The following is an 18,245-nucleotide window of genomic DNA, read 5'->3' as shown; positions in this document are numbered from 1 at the left end:
CCGAGAGAGACGAGGGCACACAGAGACAGCGGCAGGGGCCGACGCAGGCGGGGGCCGAGAGGGACAGCAAAGGGCTGAGACGCGGGGCCGCGGCCGGCCGGGGCGAGGGCAGCGCGGGAGGGCGCGGCGCAGACAAAGGCGCGGCCGCGCGGCCGGCTCGGCCGGGCCGGGACAAAGGCTGGCCCGGGGGGCGGGGGCAGCGATGGCGACGGCCGCGGCGGGCGCGGGCGAACTACAAGTCCCAGCAGCTCCCGCTGCGGCCCTCGGCCAGCCCCTCTCGCTCCCCGGGAGCGCCTGGCGGGGCCGCTGGGCCGAGGGGGCCGCCGGCGGGGCTGGCGGGCGGGGGGCTTCCTGCGGGCCCCGGGGGCGCGGCGGGCCGGGCAGGGGCGAGGGGCGCCGGGTGAGTGTCCCCGCGAGCGGGCCGGGCGGGCGGGGGCCGCGGCCGGGGCGGGCGCGGGCGCGGGGCGCGGCCCGGGGCGACCTCTGTCCGCCCCCTCCCCCTCCCCGCCCGCGCGCCGCCCGGCCGGCCGGGGGGAGCGGGGTCGCGGGCGTGAGGGGAGGGGGCCCCCGCGGCCCGCGGGCCTAGCGCGCCCTTTCCGCCGCGGCGTCCCCGGGGGAGGGCCCAGCCGAGCCGGGCGCCTGAAATCGGGAGGTATGGGGGGGCACCCTCAGATGTGGGGTCGGGAGTTCAGGACGCCCCCTCCCCTGGAGGCGATCCAGACCCTCTCCGTCCCAGGAACCCTGGAGGACCCCTAAGTATTGTTCTTCCCACCCTCCAGTCTGAGGTGGGGAGTTCAGGAGGCCCTTCCTCAGGAGGGGGTCGGGGGGGGGGTTTCCCTCTGACCCCCTGGAGCCCAGTTATTGTTCCCCTCATTCTCCAATCTTGGGGTCCAGAGTTCTGGAAGCCCCTTCCCAGGAGGTAATCCAGGGGTCCACCGCCCCCCCCCCCAGGAACTCCAGTTCTTCTCCCCACTTCCAGCTAAGAGTTGGAAATTTGGAAGGCCCCTTCCTCAGGAGGCAATCTAAAGGTCCTCCTGCCCCCCAGAAACCCAGGAGGGGACCCAGGCATTATTTCCCCCCACCCTCCAAATGTGGTGTCTGGGTTGAAGAGGGGATCTAAGAACTCCACCCTCTCCATTTGCTTAGCCACTTCTAGCTGTGGGGTTTCGGTTCTGGATGTCCCTCTCCCCAGGAGAGCCAGAGGCCCCCCTATCCCTCCCTCCAGGAACAGATCTATTTCTTTGCTCCCCAACCCCCAGCCATGGGGTGGATAGCTCAAGACATCACCTCCCCATCAGGTAATCCTGCCTTCCCTCTGCTCCCCAGAAGGGCCCCCAGCTATTGTTTCTCCACCCTGCTTCCAACCTCCAGGCATGGGGCTGGAATTCAGGATCTTTCCTCCAGGAGGGCACCAAAAAAGTGTCCTGACACCCATCCCTATACCTCAGCCTTGGGATCAGTTAGTTACTCAGGAATCTCCCTTTCCTAGGAGATGACCCAAGAGCCCCCCAGTAACCCAAGAGGGGTCCCAAGTATTATTTTTGCCCCCCTCCCTCCTCCCTCCCCAGCTAGGGTTTAGAATTCAGGATCTGCTATCCAACTGGGCAATCAGGTATAACACCTGTCCCTACTCCCCTGGCTATGGGGTCCATGGGTCTCCCTGTGCCTCAATGGGTCCCACCTTATCCCCCCCCCCCAGCTTTAGGAACTGGCATTTGGATACACAGTGTTTTGACAGTTACTCCTATGCCAAACTATGAAGTCTGGCATTCAGGTCGCTTCTTCCCCAGCAAGGAAACCAGAGGTGCCCCTGCCCTCCCCCAGTGACCCAAGGGACGTACCAGATGTTGTTTGCCTCCCATTCATACCCCAGATATAAGCTTCAGGGTTCAGGGTGCTTCTTCTCTACCAGGCAAGCCAGAGGTTGCCCTTGCTACTAGGAACCCCCAAATATGTCACCCCTAACTGGACTGGAATTCAGGCCATCTACTTAGGAGCAAGCACAGGAACCTGGGCGCTCACCCTCTTCCCCATGAGGGGACCCCAGTCAAGTGGGTAGGAACCCTGGACTCTCTCTCCTCCACAGGACCCAAGCTTTCCACAAGAGGAGGAGCCCAAGATGGAGAGAGGGGCAGAGCCCTGGAGCTGGGTGCTGGAGACCTCTAGTGCCAGCTCCCATGACTTCCATCCAGGTGTGGTGCTGAGAAGGGAAGGTTCCCCCCACCCCAGCCCCTCTCCAAGTTCCCCCCAGGGTCCCTCTTCTCCCTGCCTGGGCTGGAGCGCATCACAAGTCTCCCTGCAATCTGAGACAGGAGAAGGATCCATGTGTGTATTCAGGAGTGGGTTCTGGGGCCATGGCACGGCCCCCTCTCACTTCCCTGCCCAGACTCCAGAAGATACCCCCTGACATCCAGAACCTACCTCTACCCACCCTCTGTCCTCACCCTGCAGATCCTGCCCCAGAAGCAGCCAGCACTTCCACACCAGGGATGCGACGCTCAGTCCTGGTCAGGAACCCAGGCCACAAAGGCCCAAGGCCCAGTTACGAAGAGCTTGACTCCGACTCAGAGGACCTGGACCCCAACCCTGAAGACCTGGACCCAGTTTGTGAAGACCCAGAGCCTGACCCAGAAGACCTCAACACTGTCTCTGAAGATGTGGACCCCAGCTACGAAGATCTGGAGCCCGTCTCTGAGGATCTGGACCCTGATGCCGAAGCTCCAAGCTCCATCTCAGCCACCCGTGACTCGGATCCCCAAGATCTCGACCCCATGTCTTCAAGTTTCGACCTCGATCCAGACGTCATTGGCCCTGTCCCCCTGGTTCTTGACCCTAATAACGACACCCTCAGCCCCACCGAATCCCCAGACCTGGACCCCCTCTCATCCAGCCTCACTGCCACTCCGGAGGTCCTGGCCTCCAGCCCCGCGGTGCTCCCTGCCCCTGCCAGCCCTCCCCGGCCCTTCTCCTGCCCCGACTGCGGGCGAGCCTTCCGCCGCAGCTCGGGGCTGAGCCAGCACCGCCGCACCCACAGCGGCGAGAAGCCGTACCGCTGCCCCGACTGCGGCAAGTCGTTCAGCCACGGCGCCACGCTGGCCCAGCACCGCGGCATCCACACGGGCGCGCGGCCCTACCAGTGCGCCGCCTGCGGCAAAGCCTTCGGCTGGCGCTCCACGCTGCTGAAGCACCGCAGCAGCCACAGCGGCGAGAAGCCGCACCACTGCCCGGTGTGCGGCAAGGCCTTCGGGCACGGCTCGCTGCTCGCGCAGCACCTGCGCACGCACGGCGGCCCGCGGCCGCACAAGTGCCCCGTGTGCGCCAAGGGCTTCGGGCAGGGCTCGGCGCTGCTGAAACACCTGCGCACGCACACCGGCGAGCGGCCGTACCCGTGCCCGCAGTGCGGCAAGGCCTTCGGCCAGAGCTCGGCGCTGCTGCAGCACCAGCGCACGCACACAGCCGAGCGCCCGTACCGCTGTCCCCACTGCGGCAAGGCCTTCGGCCAGAGCTCCAACTTGCAGCACCACCTGCGCATCCACACGGGCGAGCGGCCCTACGCCTGTCCCCACTGCTCCAAGGCCTTCGGGCAGAGCTCCGCGCTGCTGCAGCACCTGCACGTGCATTCCGGAGAGCGCCCCTACCGCTGCCAGCTCTGCGGCAAGGCCTTTGGCCAAGCCTCCAGCCTCACCAAGCACAAGCGGGTGCACGAGGGCGCAGCTGCCGCCGCCGCCGCCGCCGCCGCCGCCGCCGCCGCCGCCGCCGCCGCCGCCGCCGCTGCCGCCGCGGGCCTCGGCCTCAATCCGGCCTCGATGTTGAGGCCAGGGCAGGTCTCCCTCCTGGGTCCTGATGCTGTTTCTGTTCTCGGCTCTGGCCTGGGCCTCGGCCCTGGCCCCAGCTCTGGCCTGGGCTCTGACCCTGGCTCCGTGCTGGGCTCCCTCCCTAATCCCAGCCCCAAAGCTGTCTCTGGCTCCCAATCTACCCCCACCCCTGATTCTGTCAAATCTGACCCTAAGCCTGGTCCCGATGCCAATCCTGACCTCGTGGCCAGCCTTGAGCATGGATCTGGTCCCAGCCCTGACCAGGATCTTGTGCCCAGCCCGGAGCCCAACCCTGAGTCTCGCCCTGACCCCTGCTCTCCCACCCATGACGCTGTCAGTCCAGCCCTCCCTACTGGCGAGAGTCCTGAGTGGGTGCGGGAGCAAGGGGCACTGCTAGGGCCCGATGGCTGAAGTGGACGCCAACACTCACGGGGGGCCTGGGGAAGTTGTGTGTCATGCAGTTTAGTAAAATCCTCCCACTGCCTCCTGGCTCTGTGTTGTGTGGCTTGCCTGTTTCCTCTTTTTCCCCTAATGCACAGCCCCTTCCTCAGGAGATGGGAGGGTGTGGCCTGTGCCAGCCATAACAGGAACCCCAATGTCCCAGCTCCCCCCTAATCCTCCAGGTTTCCCAGTCCCCCCCCCCAAAGTCTCACACTGGTCCCTCCCAGCTGTTACGGCTCTGCTCCCCCAGGCCTGGCCACCCTAGTCACGGGTGGACTTCCCTGCAGGTGATCTGAGCAGGATCCCTTCCCTTTGGCTTTTCTATGAAGTGATGGAATTTCAGGAATGTTCACAGTCCAGTGGGCTGATAATGGAGGCCGATAGGAGACCCTGCAGGCAGCCCTACCCCATCGGCTCACATAACCTACCCCTTGTCCTTCACAGCCCCGGTTATTTTAGTCACAGCACTGGACAGAAGAGGTTGCTCATTTCTGTGTTGAAAAAAATCTGTTGATTGCTGGGGTCTCAGATGGGAACAAGCTAAGCATGGCCTTCACAGAACTCACAGATGCCAAATTCAGGAACATTTAAGAAGTAGTTACAGGGTATAGTTCATTCTAAGAGAAGCATAACAAGACTCCCACCCCCCATCCCCCACCCCCCTCCGACAGACAGGTAATGTGCTGAGGAGGTAGCAAGGTTTGGGGGAGACACATCTTACACAACAGCACGAATGCTCAGTCATCACACTCATGGTCCACAAAAGGATCAAGACCTCTGATTTAGGTGGGGGGACTGCTTTCCCAAGGAAGGATTCCATAATCCCAATAACCAGTACTTTTAATTGTCAGTACTGTTTGCCCAGCCTTGTGCAGTGCTCTTGCATTTTATGCCCTCGAGTTTTCTCATTTAATTGAACAGCTCCAAGAGATGGGTAACTATGACTAAGTATCCCCATTTTGCAAATGAGTAAACAGGCACGTGGAGTTTAAGGGACTCTTTGGAAGATGTAGAAGCGGCAGTTAGCTGGGCCTAGATTTATTAATTGATTGATTTTTAGAGATTTTTATTTTATTTTATTTATTTGACAGAGAAGAGAGAGCACAAGCAGGGGCAGCAGCAGGGAGAGGAAGAAGCAGGCTCCCCACGGAGCAGTGAGCCCGATGCAGGGCTCCATCCCAGGACCCCGGGATCATGACCTGAGCCAAAGTCGGAAGCTTAACCAACTGAGCCACGCAGGATCCCCTGGGCCTAGATTTAATCTAAACTGTCTGTTCTCCAGAGCTTGGGTTCTTAACCAGCATTCTTCAAAGCAAGAGTGCAAAGGCCCTGGGGCCATTGAGTGATAAGCTAGGGGAGATGGGGGCTGGAACAGAGGGCCCTGGCAGACTGAGGTCGGAATTGGCTTGTCATCCCAGAGCACTGGGAAAACATCAGCAGGTTGTGGCAGAGGACTGATATGACTTACTCTTGGAAAATGCCTCTGGCTGCTGCCTCGAGAGTAACGGGAGAGGGTGAGGAGTGGGAGCCTCAGGTCAAGGAGGAGGTCGCTGCAGTGTGCAGGCCAGGAATGTTGGGGGACTCTGGGCTGAGGGCCATAGGAGTGGAGATGAGTGGTCCTATTTAGGACTTAGGGAATGAAATAGGATTTGCTGACAGTTCAGATGAGAGGAGCAGAAGCAGAAAAAGTTGAGAGTAACCACAGGGTTTCTGGGAGGATGGAGAGGCACCCATGAGACAGGACGTATGGTCATCACCGGACTCTGCGGAGGGTAAGGGGTCAGGCACTGAATATGGAACTCAAGAATTTGGCACGGGACGCGGGCATGACAGGACCCAGGGCCGAGCCGGTCGACGCCGCACTCTCACAGCCAGCCCATCCCCCAGCACATTGATCGCCAGTCGGCTTTAGGACCTCAAGGCCGCCCTCCGCCCGCAAGTGGCCAGTAGAGGCACGCATGCGTGCTGCGGCGCAGGGGTTGTCGTGGCGCCGGGGGTGGGACAGGATCCGGTCACGTGCGCTTCCAGGGGGACGCTCTGGTCACGTGACCGCGGCGGGAGTCAGCTGACGCGAAAGGGTTTGAAGCTGCACCGCGAGGGAGCGAGGCCGTAGCAGCAGCGGCGGGCGCTCGGACCCCGGCTGCCCCGCCGCCGCCCCGGCATGGCAGCCCCCGTGGGCCGGCGGGGCTCAGGTGAGGGCACGCGCGGCCCCGCGGGACCCCGAACGCTGGCGGCGGGCGGGCGGCCAGCTTCTCCGACCTGGGGCGACAGAGCTCCCGGTTTCCCTTGCCTAAGCTCCGGTGCTGATCTCAGCTTCCCGGTGGTGGAGATAAGGACATATGGCTCCTAGAACCTGGGCGGCAGGTGGGCGCCAGCTCCTCCGACTTGGAGTGGCGGGACTCCTGTGTGCTCTTCCTGGATCCAGGTTCTGCTCGGAGTTCCTAAACGGCAGCGGGTGGGCCGCCAGCTTCGCCCCGCTCAGGCCGGGGAGGTTCCCGGGCTTTGCGTTCTGAGCGTAGTTCCGATTGCCCAGCTTTGCTGGAACTCAATTTCATAAGTCCAAACTCGTGGAAGCGCAGCTTTCTCGAACACAGGCGTTGGAAACCCAGCCTCCAGTCTCTTCAGTCTCTGCCTCTCATGGGGGTACCTGGAGGAAGACCCTTCGTGGTGGTCTTCCCTTCTTGATCTAGCCGGAGATACCTGAAAGCTGTCCCTGCTGGTAGGATCTGGGGTGGGTTAACTGGGATCCCAGCTAGGGAGGCGGGCCTGCCCTCTGGCTTCCCATCCAGCTATCTTGTAAACAACACAACAGCATCCAGGCTCCAAAGGGACCGGCCAGGAGCTGGCCGTCCCTGCAGGACAGGTTCTGATGGTGCTCACATTCGTCCTGGCAGCTGTGTCTGGCAGGCGGCGGGCCAGGCCCTGGAAAGAAGCAGGGTTCTCCTGGGGACGGTGGTGGGGGTGTGTCAGGGACGGTCCTGGCCTGCTGTGACCAGCTGTGACCCCAGCGGTTGATGAAACCTTGGACCTTTCTCTTAGCGAAGAGAATAACTAGTGCTTAGAATAGCCTTTATTTGCTGAAGAATTACTGAGACTTGGCTGAGCTGAGGCTGTTATCTGCTTTATCTCACTTCATTCAGAGAACACCTTTTAGAGTTTCAACCTCAGGGTTTGTTGTTTTTTTTTTTTTAAGATTTTATTTATTTGTCAGAGAGAACATGCACAAGCTGGGAAGAGGCAGAGGGAGAAGCAGGCTTCCTGCTGAGCAAGGAGCCTGATGTGGTTCTTGATCCCAGGACCCTGGGATCATGACCTGAGCCGAAGGCAGATGCTTAACAGACTGAGCCACCCAGGCATCCCCGGGGTAGACTTTTTTTAATTTCCACTTTTCAAATGAAAAGATGGAGGCTTTGAAAGATGGCCAGGATCCCCCAACTGGGAAGTGGCAGGTCTGGGATTCGGTTCTAGGGCTGTGAGAGTTCCAGAAGCTGGTGCCCTTCATGAAGATGCTATATTAGCTCATGAAAAACCACACGGGCAGGGTGGTAATAACGTCCACTGGCGTGCAGTGAGTCTTCAGCAAATGTATTCTGTTATTGTCACTGTTGTTGTTGATCGCTCCTTCTCTGGGCCTGTGGCTTGTGAGAGTGTATGCTGGATGGGCCAGGTCATGATGAGTGGAAAAGTCCTTCTTTGGGTGTTTGACCAGAAAAAACTGGAAATGTAGCTGGAATGTAGCTGAGCGCCAGGCTCATGCCTGGAGGCTGGAGTTGGGATGAGCGCTGGAGCCTTGAGTGCCCTGTGGGAAGCCAGTGGAAGCAGTTCATTCTCTTCCCGCAGATCCACAACTGGAACAATGATGGAATGTTCTGACATTCTTACCACAAGCCAACCCCTGTGATAAATGTTTTGTAAGCATCAAATCTTCAGCTTCCTGGTGAGAGGTGTTATTGCCCCATTCTGCAGATGAGAAGGCCGAGGCTCAGAGGCTGAGTGAGCAGCAGGGTCAGGAATCAGCTCAGGCCCCAAATCCGAATTTGTAACCTCTGAGCAGGACATGTATCCACAAAATGATGCTGATTCTCTGGGTTTTCTTAGATCTCTCAGAGTTCTTTGGCTGGGGCCTGGGACCTGTTTCCCCTGTGGGCAGGTGGGCCTGCCTGGGCCTGGTCCCCACCGCCCTCCCCCATTCCCCGCAGAGACTGAGCGGCTCCTAACCCCCAGCCCCGGGTATGGCACCCGGGCCGGGCCTTCCCCGGCCCCTCCCGAAGAGGAGGACCTCCGCCGCCGGCTCAAGTACTTCTTCATGAGTCCCTGTGACAAATTTCGGGCCAAAGGCCGCAAGCCCTTCAAGCTGATGCTGCAAGTCGTGAAGATCTTGGTGGTCACCGTGCAGGTGAGTCCTGTAGGGGCTCCAGCAGAACACCACCTGTGGCCACTGCTGTTCCTGAAGGAGAGTCCTGGAGTCGGAGCCTAGTCCGACCCCACAGGAACATAGGCACAGTGACGATGGCTGGAATCAATCAGGAAACCTTCTAAGATCCGTGTGGGAACAGCTCCTTGTAACCTCACTGATGTCCTTTGAGGTCCTGGCAGCTGCTATTGCCACCATTTTACCAATGAGGCAGCTGAGGCTCAGAGGGGTTAAGGGACTTGTCCAAAGTCACACAGCAGCCGAGCATGGGGAACTGGCACTTGAACGCAGGCAGTCCGATGCCATGTTGACTCTCAAAGAGAACTGATCCAGTGGCTGAACAGACAGTTGCTTCCCCCATCCCAGGCCTTGTGGTGGGGTTTGGGGACCCCAAGATGAGTCAGACCCAGCCCCTGCCCTAAGGAGCTTCTGGTCTAGTGCTGTGATTCAAGAGTATGTTACGGCACTTCTGATTTCCTCTTGGTACAAGGGCCCAGCAGTGGTACTTACCTTGTAGGTTTGGGTTAGCACAGAGCCTGGCACCTGGTAAATATCTAATGAACACTGGCCTCTGTCGTCATGAGATACGTGAGCACCTGCTGTGTGCTGCTCACTGGGGATTTATGGTGCGTGTTCCTTGTGCCCCGAGGGGGGCCCCGTCCCAGCATTGTCACTTTGCACTCCCCCCACCAGCTCATCCTGTTCGGGCTCAGCAACCAGCTGGCAGTGACATTCCGGGAGGAGAACACCATTGCCTTCCGGCACCTTTTCCTGCTGGGCTACTCAGATGGGGCGGATGACACCTTCGCGGCCTACACACGGGAGCAGCTCTACCAGGCCATCTTCCACGCTGTGGACCAGGTGCAGGCAACCAGGGGCAGGCAGGCAGGCGGGCAGGAAGGCAGGCGGGCAGGGGAGAGTGGTCAGGGCTGACAGACCCTCCCCTTCTCTGCCCACAGTACCTGATGCTCCCTGATGTGTCACTAGGCCGGTATGCCTACGTGCGGGGCGGGGGTGGCCCCTGGGCCAACGGCTCGGCCCTGGCCCTCTGCCAGCAGTACTACCACCGAGGCCATGTGGACCCAGCCAACGACACCTTTGACATTGATCCCATGGTTGTCACTGGTGAGTAGGCAGGGCAGGGCATAGCTGTCGGTAGTGCCAGCTGCTGGAATTAAAATCCCAGTTCTGCTTCCCGTTCATCTAGAAGATGGAGTTGTCCTGATCATTAATAATTTGATATTTGCAGTGTCTTTGGTAGAATGCCTGGTATGCAAAAAAATGCGAGGGTTTTAATATCGTTAATTCACTAAGCGTTTGGGAGCCCACTGAGCGCCAGCCCTAGGGCCTGTGTAGGGAGTAAGACAAACTGGGCCCCTTCCAGGGGAGACAGTGGGGAACAAATGACAAATGTCAAGTTCATAGTGAGAAGTGAAGGAGGGAAGGGGGCTGCTGGGGACTCTGGGGAGACCTGCCTGTGCCTCTCCCGCCCCCAGTGTCCCTTCCCTGACTCCCTGTCCTCAGACTGCATCCGGGTGGACCCCCCTGAGAGACCCCTTGTGCCCCCCAGCGATGATCTCTCCCTCTCGGATGGCAGCGCCAGTTACAAGAACCTCACGCTCAAATTCCACAAGTACTGCCTGGTGGAGGGGGCCTCCAGGGCTGGGCCGAGGGTTGGTGGGGGCAGGATGCCAGGCATCCTTGGCCGCCCCCCACAGGCGGGGACTGAGGAAGACCATGCTGACGCCTGTGTGTGAGCACTTCCTCTGCAAGCTGCAGAGTCAGCATGGGGCAGGAGCGCTGGGGGGAGGAGCGGCAGGAGGGACCAGCAGAGCCCGTCTTCCTCACCGAAGCCTCCCTCCCAGGCTGATCAACGTCACCATCCACTTCCAGCTGAAGACCATCAATCTCCAGAGCCTGATCAACAATGAAATTCCAGACTGCTACACCTTCAGTGTCCTGGTAAGCCCAGTGTCCAGCACAAGGGTGGCAGGCCCGCCAGCGATCGGGGTTGCCCACGGGGCACCTGAGCCCCGGGGCTGGGGACCCTTGGCCAAGGGCAGCTTGAGGGTAATAAGGGAGATGGGGCCAGACAGGCCATCGGTCATGGGCGTCTGGGAGCCTCGGTCAGCCAAGGTTTACTCTGGCCCCTCCTGCCCTGCCGTCCTCCTGCAGATCACTTTTGACAATAAGGCGCACAGTGGGCGTATCCCCATCAGCCTGGAGACCCAGGCCCATATCCAGGAGTGTAAGCACCCCAGCGTCTTCAGGCATGGTGAGCCCCCATCCCCCAGACCCATGCTAGCAGGGGCCCTGAGCTGCCCGGGGATCCCCCGAGCCCCGGATCAGCACGGACCCAGTTCCTGACTCACCCAGGTAACCCATAAGCCCACGGAGTAGCCATAATCAGATCTCTAGGCCTGGCCTAGCCCCAGGTCTTCCAAGGCCCCAAGCCACTCCTGGTCTGACCAAGTCCTCTCCCCACAGGAGACAACAGCTTCCGACTCCTGTTCGATGTGGTCGTGATCCTCACGTGCTCCCTCTCTTTCCTGCTGTGTGCCCGCTCGCTGCTCCGTGGCTTTCTGCTGCAGAACGTGAGCACTGCCTCCAGTGTCACGTGTGTGCTCCTGAGCCAGCCTCACCCAGCTCAGGGGCCCTAAGGGCTGGGGGAGAGAGGGTCCCTTGCCCGGGCCGGCCCTCACCCCACCTGCCTCCTGCAGGAGTTTGTTGGGTTCATGTGGCGGCAGCGGGGACGGGTCATCAGCCTCTGGGATCGGCTGGAATTTGTCAATGGCTGGTACATCCTGCTGGTCACCAGCGATGTGCTCACCATCTCCGGCACCATCATGAAGATTGGCATCGAAGCCAAGGTAAGTCCTGCCCGGGGCCCTGTTGTCTCGTTCCAGGCCCTGGCCCCTTATCCTGCCCCCCCACACCCCTCCCATACCTGCCTGGGGCCCCAGGCCCTCGGAAGAGCCAGGTCAGGTGGGGTTGACACTGCTCCTGTCCCTAGAACCTGGCGAGCTATGACGTCTGCAGCATTCTCCTGGGCACCTCCACGTTGCTTGTCTGGGTCGGCGTCATCCGCTATCTGACCTTCTTCCATAAGTACAATGTAAGCTTCCTGTGTGTAGGCTGGACCCTCCAAGTGGTGGCCCCATGCTCCCCAGTTCTCATTTTCCTCCCCCTGATAAATTCACACACCTGTGGCCATCATCAGCCTCTGTAGATGGTCTGGTCACGAGCCTCTTCCCTATACTGGCCCACCCCAGACATGCCTGTCACTGCACCGGAACCAGAGCCACGGGAGTCTGCTGCTTCATACCCACCCTGTGGAGTCCGGCCACGGGATATCCTCAGGCCCCCTTGGCCCCACTCTGCCCCTTCTAAACTACCTCCAGCTTCTGTGGCCAGTCTGGTGTGACCTCAGCCAGACGCTGCCTGCTTCCCCACCCCACTCCATTCTCAAGGCCAACCTAGGCTGTGGCCACACTCTCATTGAGCCCCCCCACCCATCTGCCTGCCACAGATTCTCATCGCCACACTGCGGGTGGCCCTGCCCAGCGTCATGCGTTTCTGCTGCTGTGTGGCTGTCATCTACTTGGGCTATTGCTTCTGTGGCTGGATCGTGTTGGGGCCCTACCATGTGAAGGTAGGGGCTGTCCAGGGCGTGCTGCTCATGACCCACAGTCAGGGGGTTCCCGTCTCCCCTCTCTCCAAGCCCACTGCTAAACCCTCTGACCCCTGGTCTATTGATTGTTGATCGGGGACACTGAACGGCCCACTTTGACCCCTGGTACCTTACCAGGAGGTCTCCAGCAATTCTGCCCATTGTTCCGTCTGACCCCCCCACCCGTGACCCCACCCCGTCCCCGTGCCCCCAGTTGCACCCACGGTCCTTCTGACCCCACAACCCCACTGCCCTGCTGGCAGTTTCGCTCGCTGTCCATGGTGTCGGAGTGCCTGTTCTCGCTCATCAACGGGGACGACATGTTCGTGACGTTCGCCGCAATGCAGGCTCAGCAGGGCCGTAGCAGCCTCGTCTGGCTGTTCTCCCAGCTCTACCTCTACTCCTTCATCAGCCTCTTCATCTACATGGTGCTGAGCCTCTTCATCGCGCTCATCACCGGAGCCTACGACACCATCAAGGTCAGCGCCGGCCTGCATGCCCTCCCCCAGCCTGTCTCTGTGGGGGGCCAACCCTCACATATATACAGTCATGAACCTTGGGCTCCAGGTCCCTTGGAGTTGGGCCCGGCAGCATCTCGGCACATGGGGCAGGGTAAGGAGGCAAGGACCCAGGGAGAGAAGGTGGGAGACTCAGAAGCCGGAAGAGAGGTGGCTAGGGGCAGGGGGTGGGGGTCCTGCTGATCACAGCTGCCACATTCTCGGTTTTATCAAGGTGGGGCTCTGGCCGGTAAGGTTCCTGTGTCTGCTTTTACCAACGGGGGGAAATCATGCTGTAGAGTTTTAGTGACTTGCTTGAGGTCGGCTACTAAGTGGTGGAGCCAGTCTCAACCCAGGACTGTGTGATTCTGGAAGCCCCGATCCTAACTCTTCCATCCTGTTGGGTGGCCTGGGTAGGAGCTCTTTGGGTCCAGGGAATGGTGGTGGTCCTGCAGGCTGCAGGGGTCAGAGGAGAGGGGTTGGAGTAGAATGTGAGAGTGGCAGGTAGATACAATTCTTCTAGCAAATTTGTCTGAGGGCCCTGTGCTGGGTATCTAGGAAACGTGGTATATGCAGACTATCTCAGACCAGTAGGCGAGATGGATGGTCCATGAACAGAAGTGTGATGACCAGCTGGTGAGGGGGGTGAAGGTTGCAAAGGGATCCCCTGCTTTACACTGCTATTGGGGTGAGTCCAGGAAAGTTTCCAGAAGGTGCTAATACTGGTCCTAGTCACATGTGACTAAATTTTGAGTTTAATTGAAATGAAATACAATTCCATATTCAGTTCCTCACTCACACCACCTATCAGGTGCCCAAATGCTAATATGTCTAGTGACTACCAGATTGGACAGCACATAGCTGACCTTTGCATCTCAGAAACTTCTAGATTGACAAGAGGAGAGTGCAAGAGAGAGCACCAGGGAGAAGGAAGGCCCAGTAGCCAGAAAGGACTTGGGGATGAGATGATGGCTTCTCTACAGAATGGAAGGGGTGAAGGCTCTGCTGAAAGCCAGAGTTCTGGGGATGCATATTGCACCCCCCTCCCCCCAAGCATGAATACAGTCATCCCACAGATGCACTCCTGTCGCTCCGGCCCAAGGAGCCCTCCTGGGTCTTGCTCTAGCACCTAAACGTTACACGTGTGTATCAGCCGTGGAAATACAAGCCCAGAGCTTGCTCCCGCCTTGTGTACCCACTCAGTAGATGTGCCCATCCAGGCCCCCAGCTCGTGTCAGGTATGGAGCAGCGGCAGAGGGCACCAGCTGACCAAGATGCGGGATGTGCACACATTCAGGGGCCAGGGAACGTGTCCCCGGGAAGCAAACCCTGAGGAATGACAGGTGGCGGGGACCTCGAGTGCAAAGGCGTGGTGGGGGTGGGGAGCTTGGTTGGTGGCTGAGTCACAGGAAGGAGATCCCGATGGCTGGCTGGCGAGGAGGTGGGGGGTGGGAGGCAGACCTCAAAGGGGCTACCCCGCATTTCTCCCCAGCACCCAGGCGGTGCTGGCGCAGAGGAGAGCGAGCTCCAGGCCTACATCGCGCAGTGCCAGGACAGCCCCACCTCCGGCAAGTTCCGCCGCGGGAGCGGCTCGGCCTGCAGCCTGCTCTGCTGCTGCGGCAGGTGCGAGCTGGGGCTCCGGGGCTGGGGAGAGGGAGCTTGCCAGAAGGAGCTGCGGCCTTCCGCCCCGGCTGACAGGCTGGTACTGCCTCTCCTCCAGGGACGTCTCGGAGGAGCATTCGCTGCTGGTGAATTGAGTCGGACCCGCCACTGCTGCTGGACATTAGCCCTCCGGCTGCGGAGACTCACGCTTATTTATTTTTAGGGTTTGCTTTTAAGGACCGGTTCCCTGCCGCGCCCTGAGGACCTGGGCCAGTCGGGTCGGACGCGGGTGGGACGGGGGTGGGGTGGGTGTTAAATAAACGGGAAAATAAACTTGTTCTCATTTGTAGCGGGAGGGGCATTCCCTGCGCCAGTCGGTTTTGGCCCCTTTAAGGCGTCGTCAAACAGCGGGGCGGGCTGCGCGAGACCTTACACACATGGTGGGGGGCGGGGCTGTGGCGCGCCCTGCGGCGAATAATTTAAAGGGACCGCGCCTACGGCGCTGGGCGGAAAGCTACCGGTGTTGGCGCAGAGTGGACCCCGGCTGCGGACCGCTGGGTGAGTCCGGGTTTTCGTCGCCCCCGCAGGGGGGTCCCTTCGGGGATCGTTACCGAGTCTTCGGCTTTCCCAAGATCTGTTCTCTGATGGCCGGTAGCCCCCGAGTCTCTGATGCTTCCATCCCCCCAGTTCCCGGCAGGTGTTTCCGCGCCGGTAGTCAGGTGCGCGCTAGGATGGAAGGGGACTAGTCCCTCGTGAATTTTCCAGGTAATATTTCCAGGGCCCAGTGACTCCCCCAAATTTCCGTTACTACTGTAGCGGTGCCAGAAACATTCTCAGTCTCACAGAAAACTCCCAGTAATCAGTAATATTCCACCATTCATTCCTACGCCGGCTCTCTCGCTTAAACGACCCAGGGACGTGCCCACCCAGCTCCGTTTTCCCAGGAATAGTCCTGTATTCCTGAGAATCTCTCAGTAACTTTACAGTGACCCCCAGTAATTCCAGCGTCCCTGGTTACGTCTCCCAGTAATGGCGCCAGCATCGTTCCCAGAGTCCCAGTGATGCTTCACACTGTCAGAGACCCCAAACTTTACTAATGGCGTGACGGTAAATCTAGCATCAGTTAGTAGCACCTTGCGAGCCCGCCCCACTGCGAGCGTCCAGGGATTCCTCGGAGACCTCCGCATTACCCCAGGACCTCTTGTGTGGGAGTTTCCAGCAGCACTCTCGAGCGCCCCAGCCCGTAGGTATCCCCAGGGGCAGGTCTGGGTCAGAAGCCAGACCGACCCCGTGGCTTGAAGGCCCCAGTTTCCCTGGGGTGGGGCATCCAGTCTTATCAGGGGGTTGCGGCATAGGGTCTGCTGGGTCAGGATTGATCAATCCCGCAGGGTAGAGGCTAGGAGGGGGCCACTTGCGGGAGGAAGGCGGGCCCTTCGGGGATCCGTTCGCAGGCTGCTGACTGTGGGTGTCCGGCCGGCTGCCCTTTGGCCCCAGGGTGGGGCTGTATCCGTGGGGTGTCTAGGCGGCCCGGCGTGTGCGTGAAGGAAGCCAGGCTGGGAGCCAGGGACTCGCCTTGCTCCCTAGCCTGGGCGTCGAGGTCAACTTACACTACCCCTCTGCTCTGCAGCGCCCCACCAGCCGTTCCCTGGCCAGCGAAGCCATCCAGGCGGCGAGTACGAAGGGGGTAAGGCTCGAGGTAGGGGCAGGGGAGAAGCGGGCCCAGAGTGACGACTTGCCCCGGTTCCTCGTGCTTCTTATTCCCCAGGACTCCTGGCTACCAGACCTGCCGCCCAGTCTGAAGTAACTGATGGAGGCTCCGTTGCAAACCGGAATGGTAAAGGTTGGGTTGTGTGGCGCTGCGGGGACTACAATTCCCGAAATGCTTAGCGCTCATCATTTTGGTCCCGCGAGAACCAGATCAGACGGAACTACGTTTCCCGGCGTGCACCGCGGGCCGCGGAGCCGCCGGAAGAGTTGCGCCCCCGGGGAGGGAGCATCGGCGGCCCATTCTGCAGATGGGGCCGTCGAGGCACGCGCCGATTGTGACCTCCTCGGGGGCGGCGGACTTGACAGAATGGGATGGGGACGGGGGCGTCCCGGCCTTCGGGGAGGGCTCGGCAGGCCGGGTATGCGATGCGCAGCCAGTGCCCTTCATCCCGCAGGTGCTGGGCGTGATGATTGGGGCCGGAGTCGCGGTGCTGGTCACGGCCGTGCTCATCCTCCTGCTGGTGCGGAGGCTGCGAGTGCCGAGTGAGGACCCGGAAGGCCCCTCCGGGGAGGCGGCGGAGTGGGGAGCTGAAATTCCTGGGTGACTGAGGCAGTAGAGTTGGGACTTAGGGGAGTCTGCACGCAATGTCCTCATCTCTGGCCGCGTGGAGACTGCGCAGAGCTCAGAGTGCTTCTCTCTCCACTTATCCCCAGAAACGCCAGCACCGGATGGCCCCCGGTATCGATTCCGGAAGAGGGACAAAGTGCTCTTCTATGGGCGGAAGATTATGCGGAAGGTGAGTCTAGGACCCCTCGGGTCCACGCTGAACGCACAGAGATTCTTTCCTTTCGTTTTTACACGTCTTAGTAAGCCCGTCCTCCTTGACTAGGGTCCTCTGGATCTGGCCCCTTCTTCCCTCGGTCTGAACTGGCAGGTCACCCATCCCCCATCCTTAATTTTCCTAGGTATCACAATCCACTTCCTCGCTGGTGGATGCCTCCGTCTGCACCACTTCCCGGCCACGCATGAAAAAGAAACTTAAGATGCTCAACATTGCCAAGAAGTAAGGCTGTACTGGGGTGTACCTGGCACTGGGGGCTATCTCAGGGACCATTTGAGTAATCAGCCCACACCAAGGGTGGATCTAAGGGTTCTTTGAACCGCACGGACTGTTTTGGGAGTCTTCCCACATCAGAGGGGCTATCTCAGAGCTCTCCCATACCAGACAGGCCAGCTCTGGTGTCTCTGTGCCCTGAGACGGTGTATCTCAGCGATGTTCCCCCTACAACGGGGTGTCTGTGAGCCAGTTATCTCTGGTCAGTATCTCAGATGCTTTGTAATAGGTTTAGGGGTCTCCCCACACAGGAGGTGATTCATTGGGGTTAACTCAGGTGGTTCTGTGACCTACCGGAGGGGCTATCTCTAGCTTTTGTTTTCTAGGGGTTATCTCAGCAATCTCTCTACATCAGAAAGCATCTCTCTATGTCACCTACCCTGGAGTTCTTCCTACACTAAGGAGGCTATCTTAGGCGTTTCTGTTCCCCAGGAGTTATTTCAAGAATCTTCTTGCTCTAAGAAGCATAGGAAGGACATCTCAGGGTTCCATGCCATCAGCAAAGGGCTATCTCAGAATCTCTGAGAAAGGCTCTCCCAGGGATCTTTCTAAGTTGGAAGCTGGCTGTGAGGTTGGTCTCCTGACATCATGGAATATACTTGAAGGTCTGTCTCAAGGGTGTCTTCGCACTAAGGGCTATCCCACGGAGGGTGTCATCCCGGGGCTGTGATCAGCAGATGTGTCATCACATGGCTTTTTGTGACTTCAGTAGGAGGGCTAGCTCTAGACCCTCCATGATCAGTTGAGCGTCTATATCTCCTGTCTTGGGGGTTGTCTACGTGTGTGCATACTGTTGAGGAGTTATACTGATGTTGTCGTGACCTTCGGGGAGCTATCTCAGCTCTCTGTGAACTAGGCAAGGGCTAGCCCAAGATCTCTCTGATCAGAGGGGAAGCTCTATCTAGATTTGTCTATATCATGGAATTTAATTCAGGCGTCTGCCCATTTTAGAGGGTCTATCTCAGGGGGCTTGTGTCTGGGGAG

At 59.6% G+C, this 18,245-nt stretch overlaps 3 protein-coding genes and 1 non-coding gene across 28 annotated transcripts in view; 3 read left to right on the top strand and 1 right to left on the bottom strand.

The window, feature by feature from the left end:
- Nucleotides 1-323: 323 nt before the first annotated feature.
- ZNF358 (zinc finger protein 358) lies at nucleotides 324-4,336 on the top strand. Of its 4 annotated transcripts, none has more exons than XM_026481316.4 (3): nucleotides 325-400; nucleotides 2,087-2,192; nucleotides 2,452-4,336. In XM_026481316.4, the coding sequence occupies exons 2-3, from the start codon at nucleotides 2,120-2,122 to the stop codon at nucleotides 4,224-4,226; spliced, it is 1,848 nt and encodes a 615-aa protein (XP_026337101.2). In that variant the 5' UTR covers nucleotides 325-400; nucleotides 2,087-2,119; the 3' UTR covers nucleotides 4,227-4,336. The 4 variants fall into 4 exon arrangements, with proteins under 4 accessions (XP_044233923.2, XP_026337101.2, XP_057167480.1 ...); XM_026481315.4 differs by lacking the exon at nucleotides 325-400 and adding an exon at nucleotides 821-1,298; XM_044377988.3 differs by lacking the exon at nucleotides 2,087-2,192 and having other exon boundaries at nucleotides 324-400.
- Nucleotides 4,337-4,921: 585 nt separating this feature from the next.
- Nucleotides 4,922-5,025, bottom strand: LOC113243047 (small nucleolar RNA U13). Its single transcript, XR_003312065.1, has one exon. It is a non-coding gene; the product is annotated as a small nucleolar RNA U13 (small nucleolar RNA).
- A 1,274-nt stretch (nucleotides 5,026-6,299) lies between these two features.
- On the top strand, nucleotides 6,300-14,772 carry MCOLN1 (mucolipin TRP cation channel 1). Of its 4 annotated transcripts, XM_026481304.4 has the most exons (14): nucleotides 6,300-6,448; nucleotides 8,456-8,652; nucleotides 9,364-9,531; nucleotides 9,630-9,795; nucleotides 10,195-10,303; nucleotides 10,536-10,632; nucleotides 10,846-10,945; nucleotides 11,158-11,264; nucleotides 11,391-11,540; nucleotides 11,684-11,785; nucleotides 12,200-12,322; nucleotides 12,604-12,819; nucleotides 14,330-14,460; nucleotides 14,558-14,772. In XM_026481304.4, exons 1-14 carry the CDS (start codon nucleotides 6,418-6,420, stop codon nucleotides 14,592-14,594), a joined length of 1,734 nt encoding a protein of 577 aa, XP_026337089.1. In that variant the 5' UTR covers nucleotides 6,300-6,417; the 3' UTR covers nucleotides 14,595-14,772. The 4 variants fall into 4 exon arrangements, with proteins under 4 accessions (XP_026337089.1, XP_057167477.1, XP_057167475.1 ...); XM_057311494.1 differs by lacking the exons at nucleotides 14,330-14,460; nucleotides 14,558-14,772 and adding an exon at nucleotides 14,044-14,211 and having other exon boundaries at nucleotides 6,309-6,448; XM_057311493.1 differs by adding an exon at nucleotides 8,097-8,167 and having other exon boundaries at nucleotides 6,346-6,448; nucleotides 12,604-14,772.
- Nucleotides 14,773-14,925: 153 nt separating this feature from the next.
- PNPLA6 (patatin like phospholipase domain containing 6) overlaps nucleotides 14,926-18,245 on the top strand; it is a 29,901-nt gene continuing 26,581 nt past the window's right edge. For 14 of the 19 annotated variants that reach the window (XR_007191752.2, XR_007191753.2, XM_048226889.2 and 11 more), the window contains exons 1-3: nucleotides 16,285-16,689; nucleotides 16,861-16,943; nucleotides 17,113-17,210. Coding sequence is in view for 17 of the 19 variants with exons in the window: in XM_048226889.2 (XP_048082846.1) it covers nucleotides 16,455-16,689; nucleotides 16,861-16,943; nucleotides 17,113-17,210 (416 nt within the window). In the remaining 2 variants the exon portion in view is untranslated. The other 5 variants (XM_057311491.1, XM_057311490.1, XM_048226892.2 and 2 more) reach the window with 5 other exon arrangements.

This window comes from Ursus arctos, unplaced genomic scaffold (assembly GCF_023065955.2).
Source record: "Ursus arctos isolate Adak ecotype North America unplaced genomic scaffold, UrsArc2.0 scaffold_14, whole genome shotgun sequence".
In the NCBI taxonomy this organism is placed as follows: domain Eukaryota; kingdom Metazoa; phylum Chordata; class Mammalia; order Carnivora; family Ursidae; genus Ursus; species Ursus arctos.
Note: the sequence above shows the minus strand (reverse complement) of the source record. Positions and strands in the feature narration are given on the sequence as shown.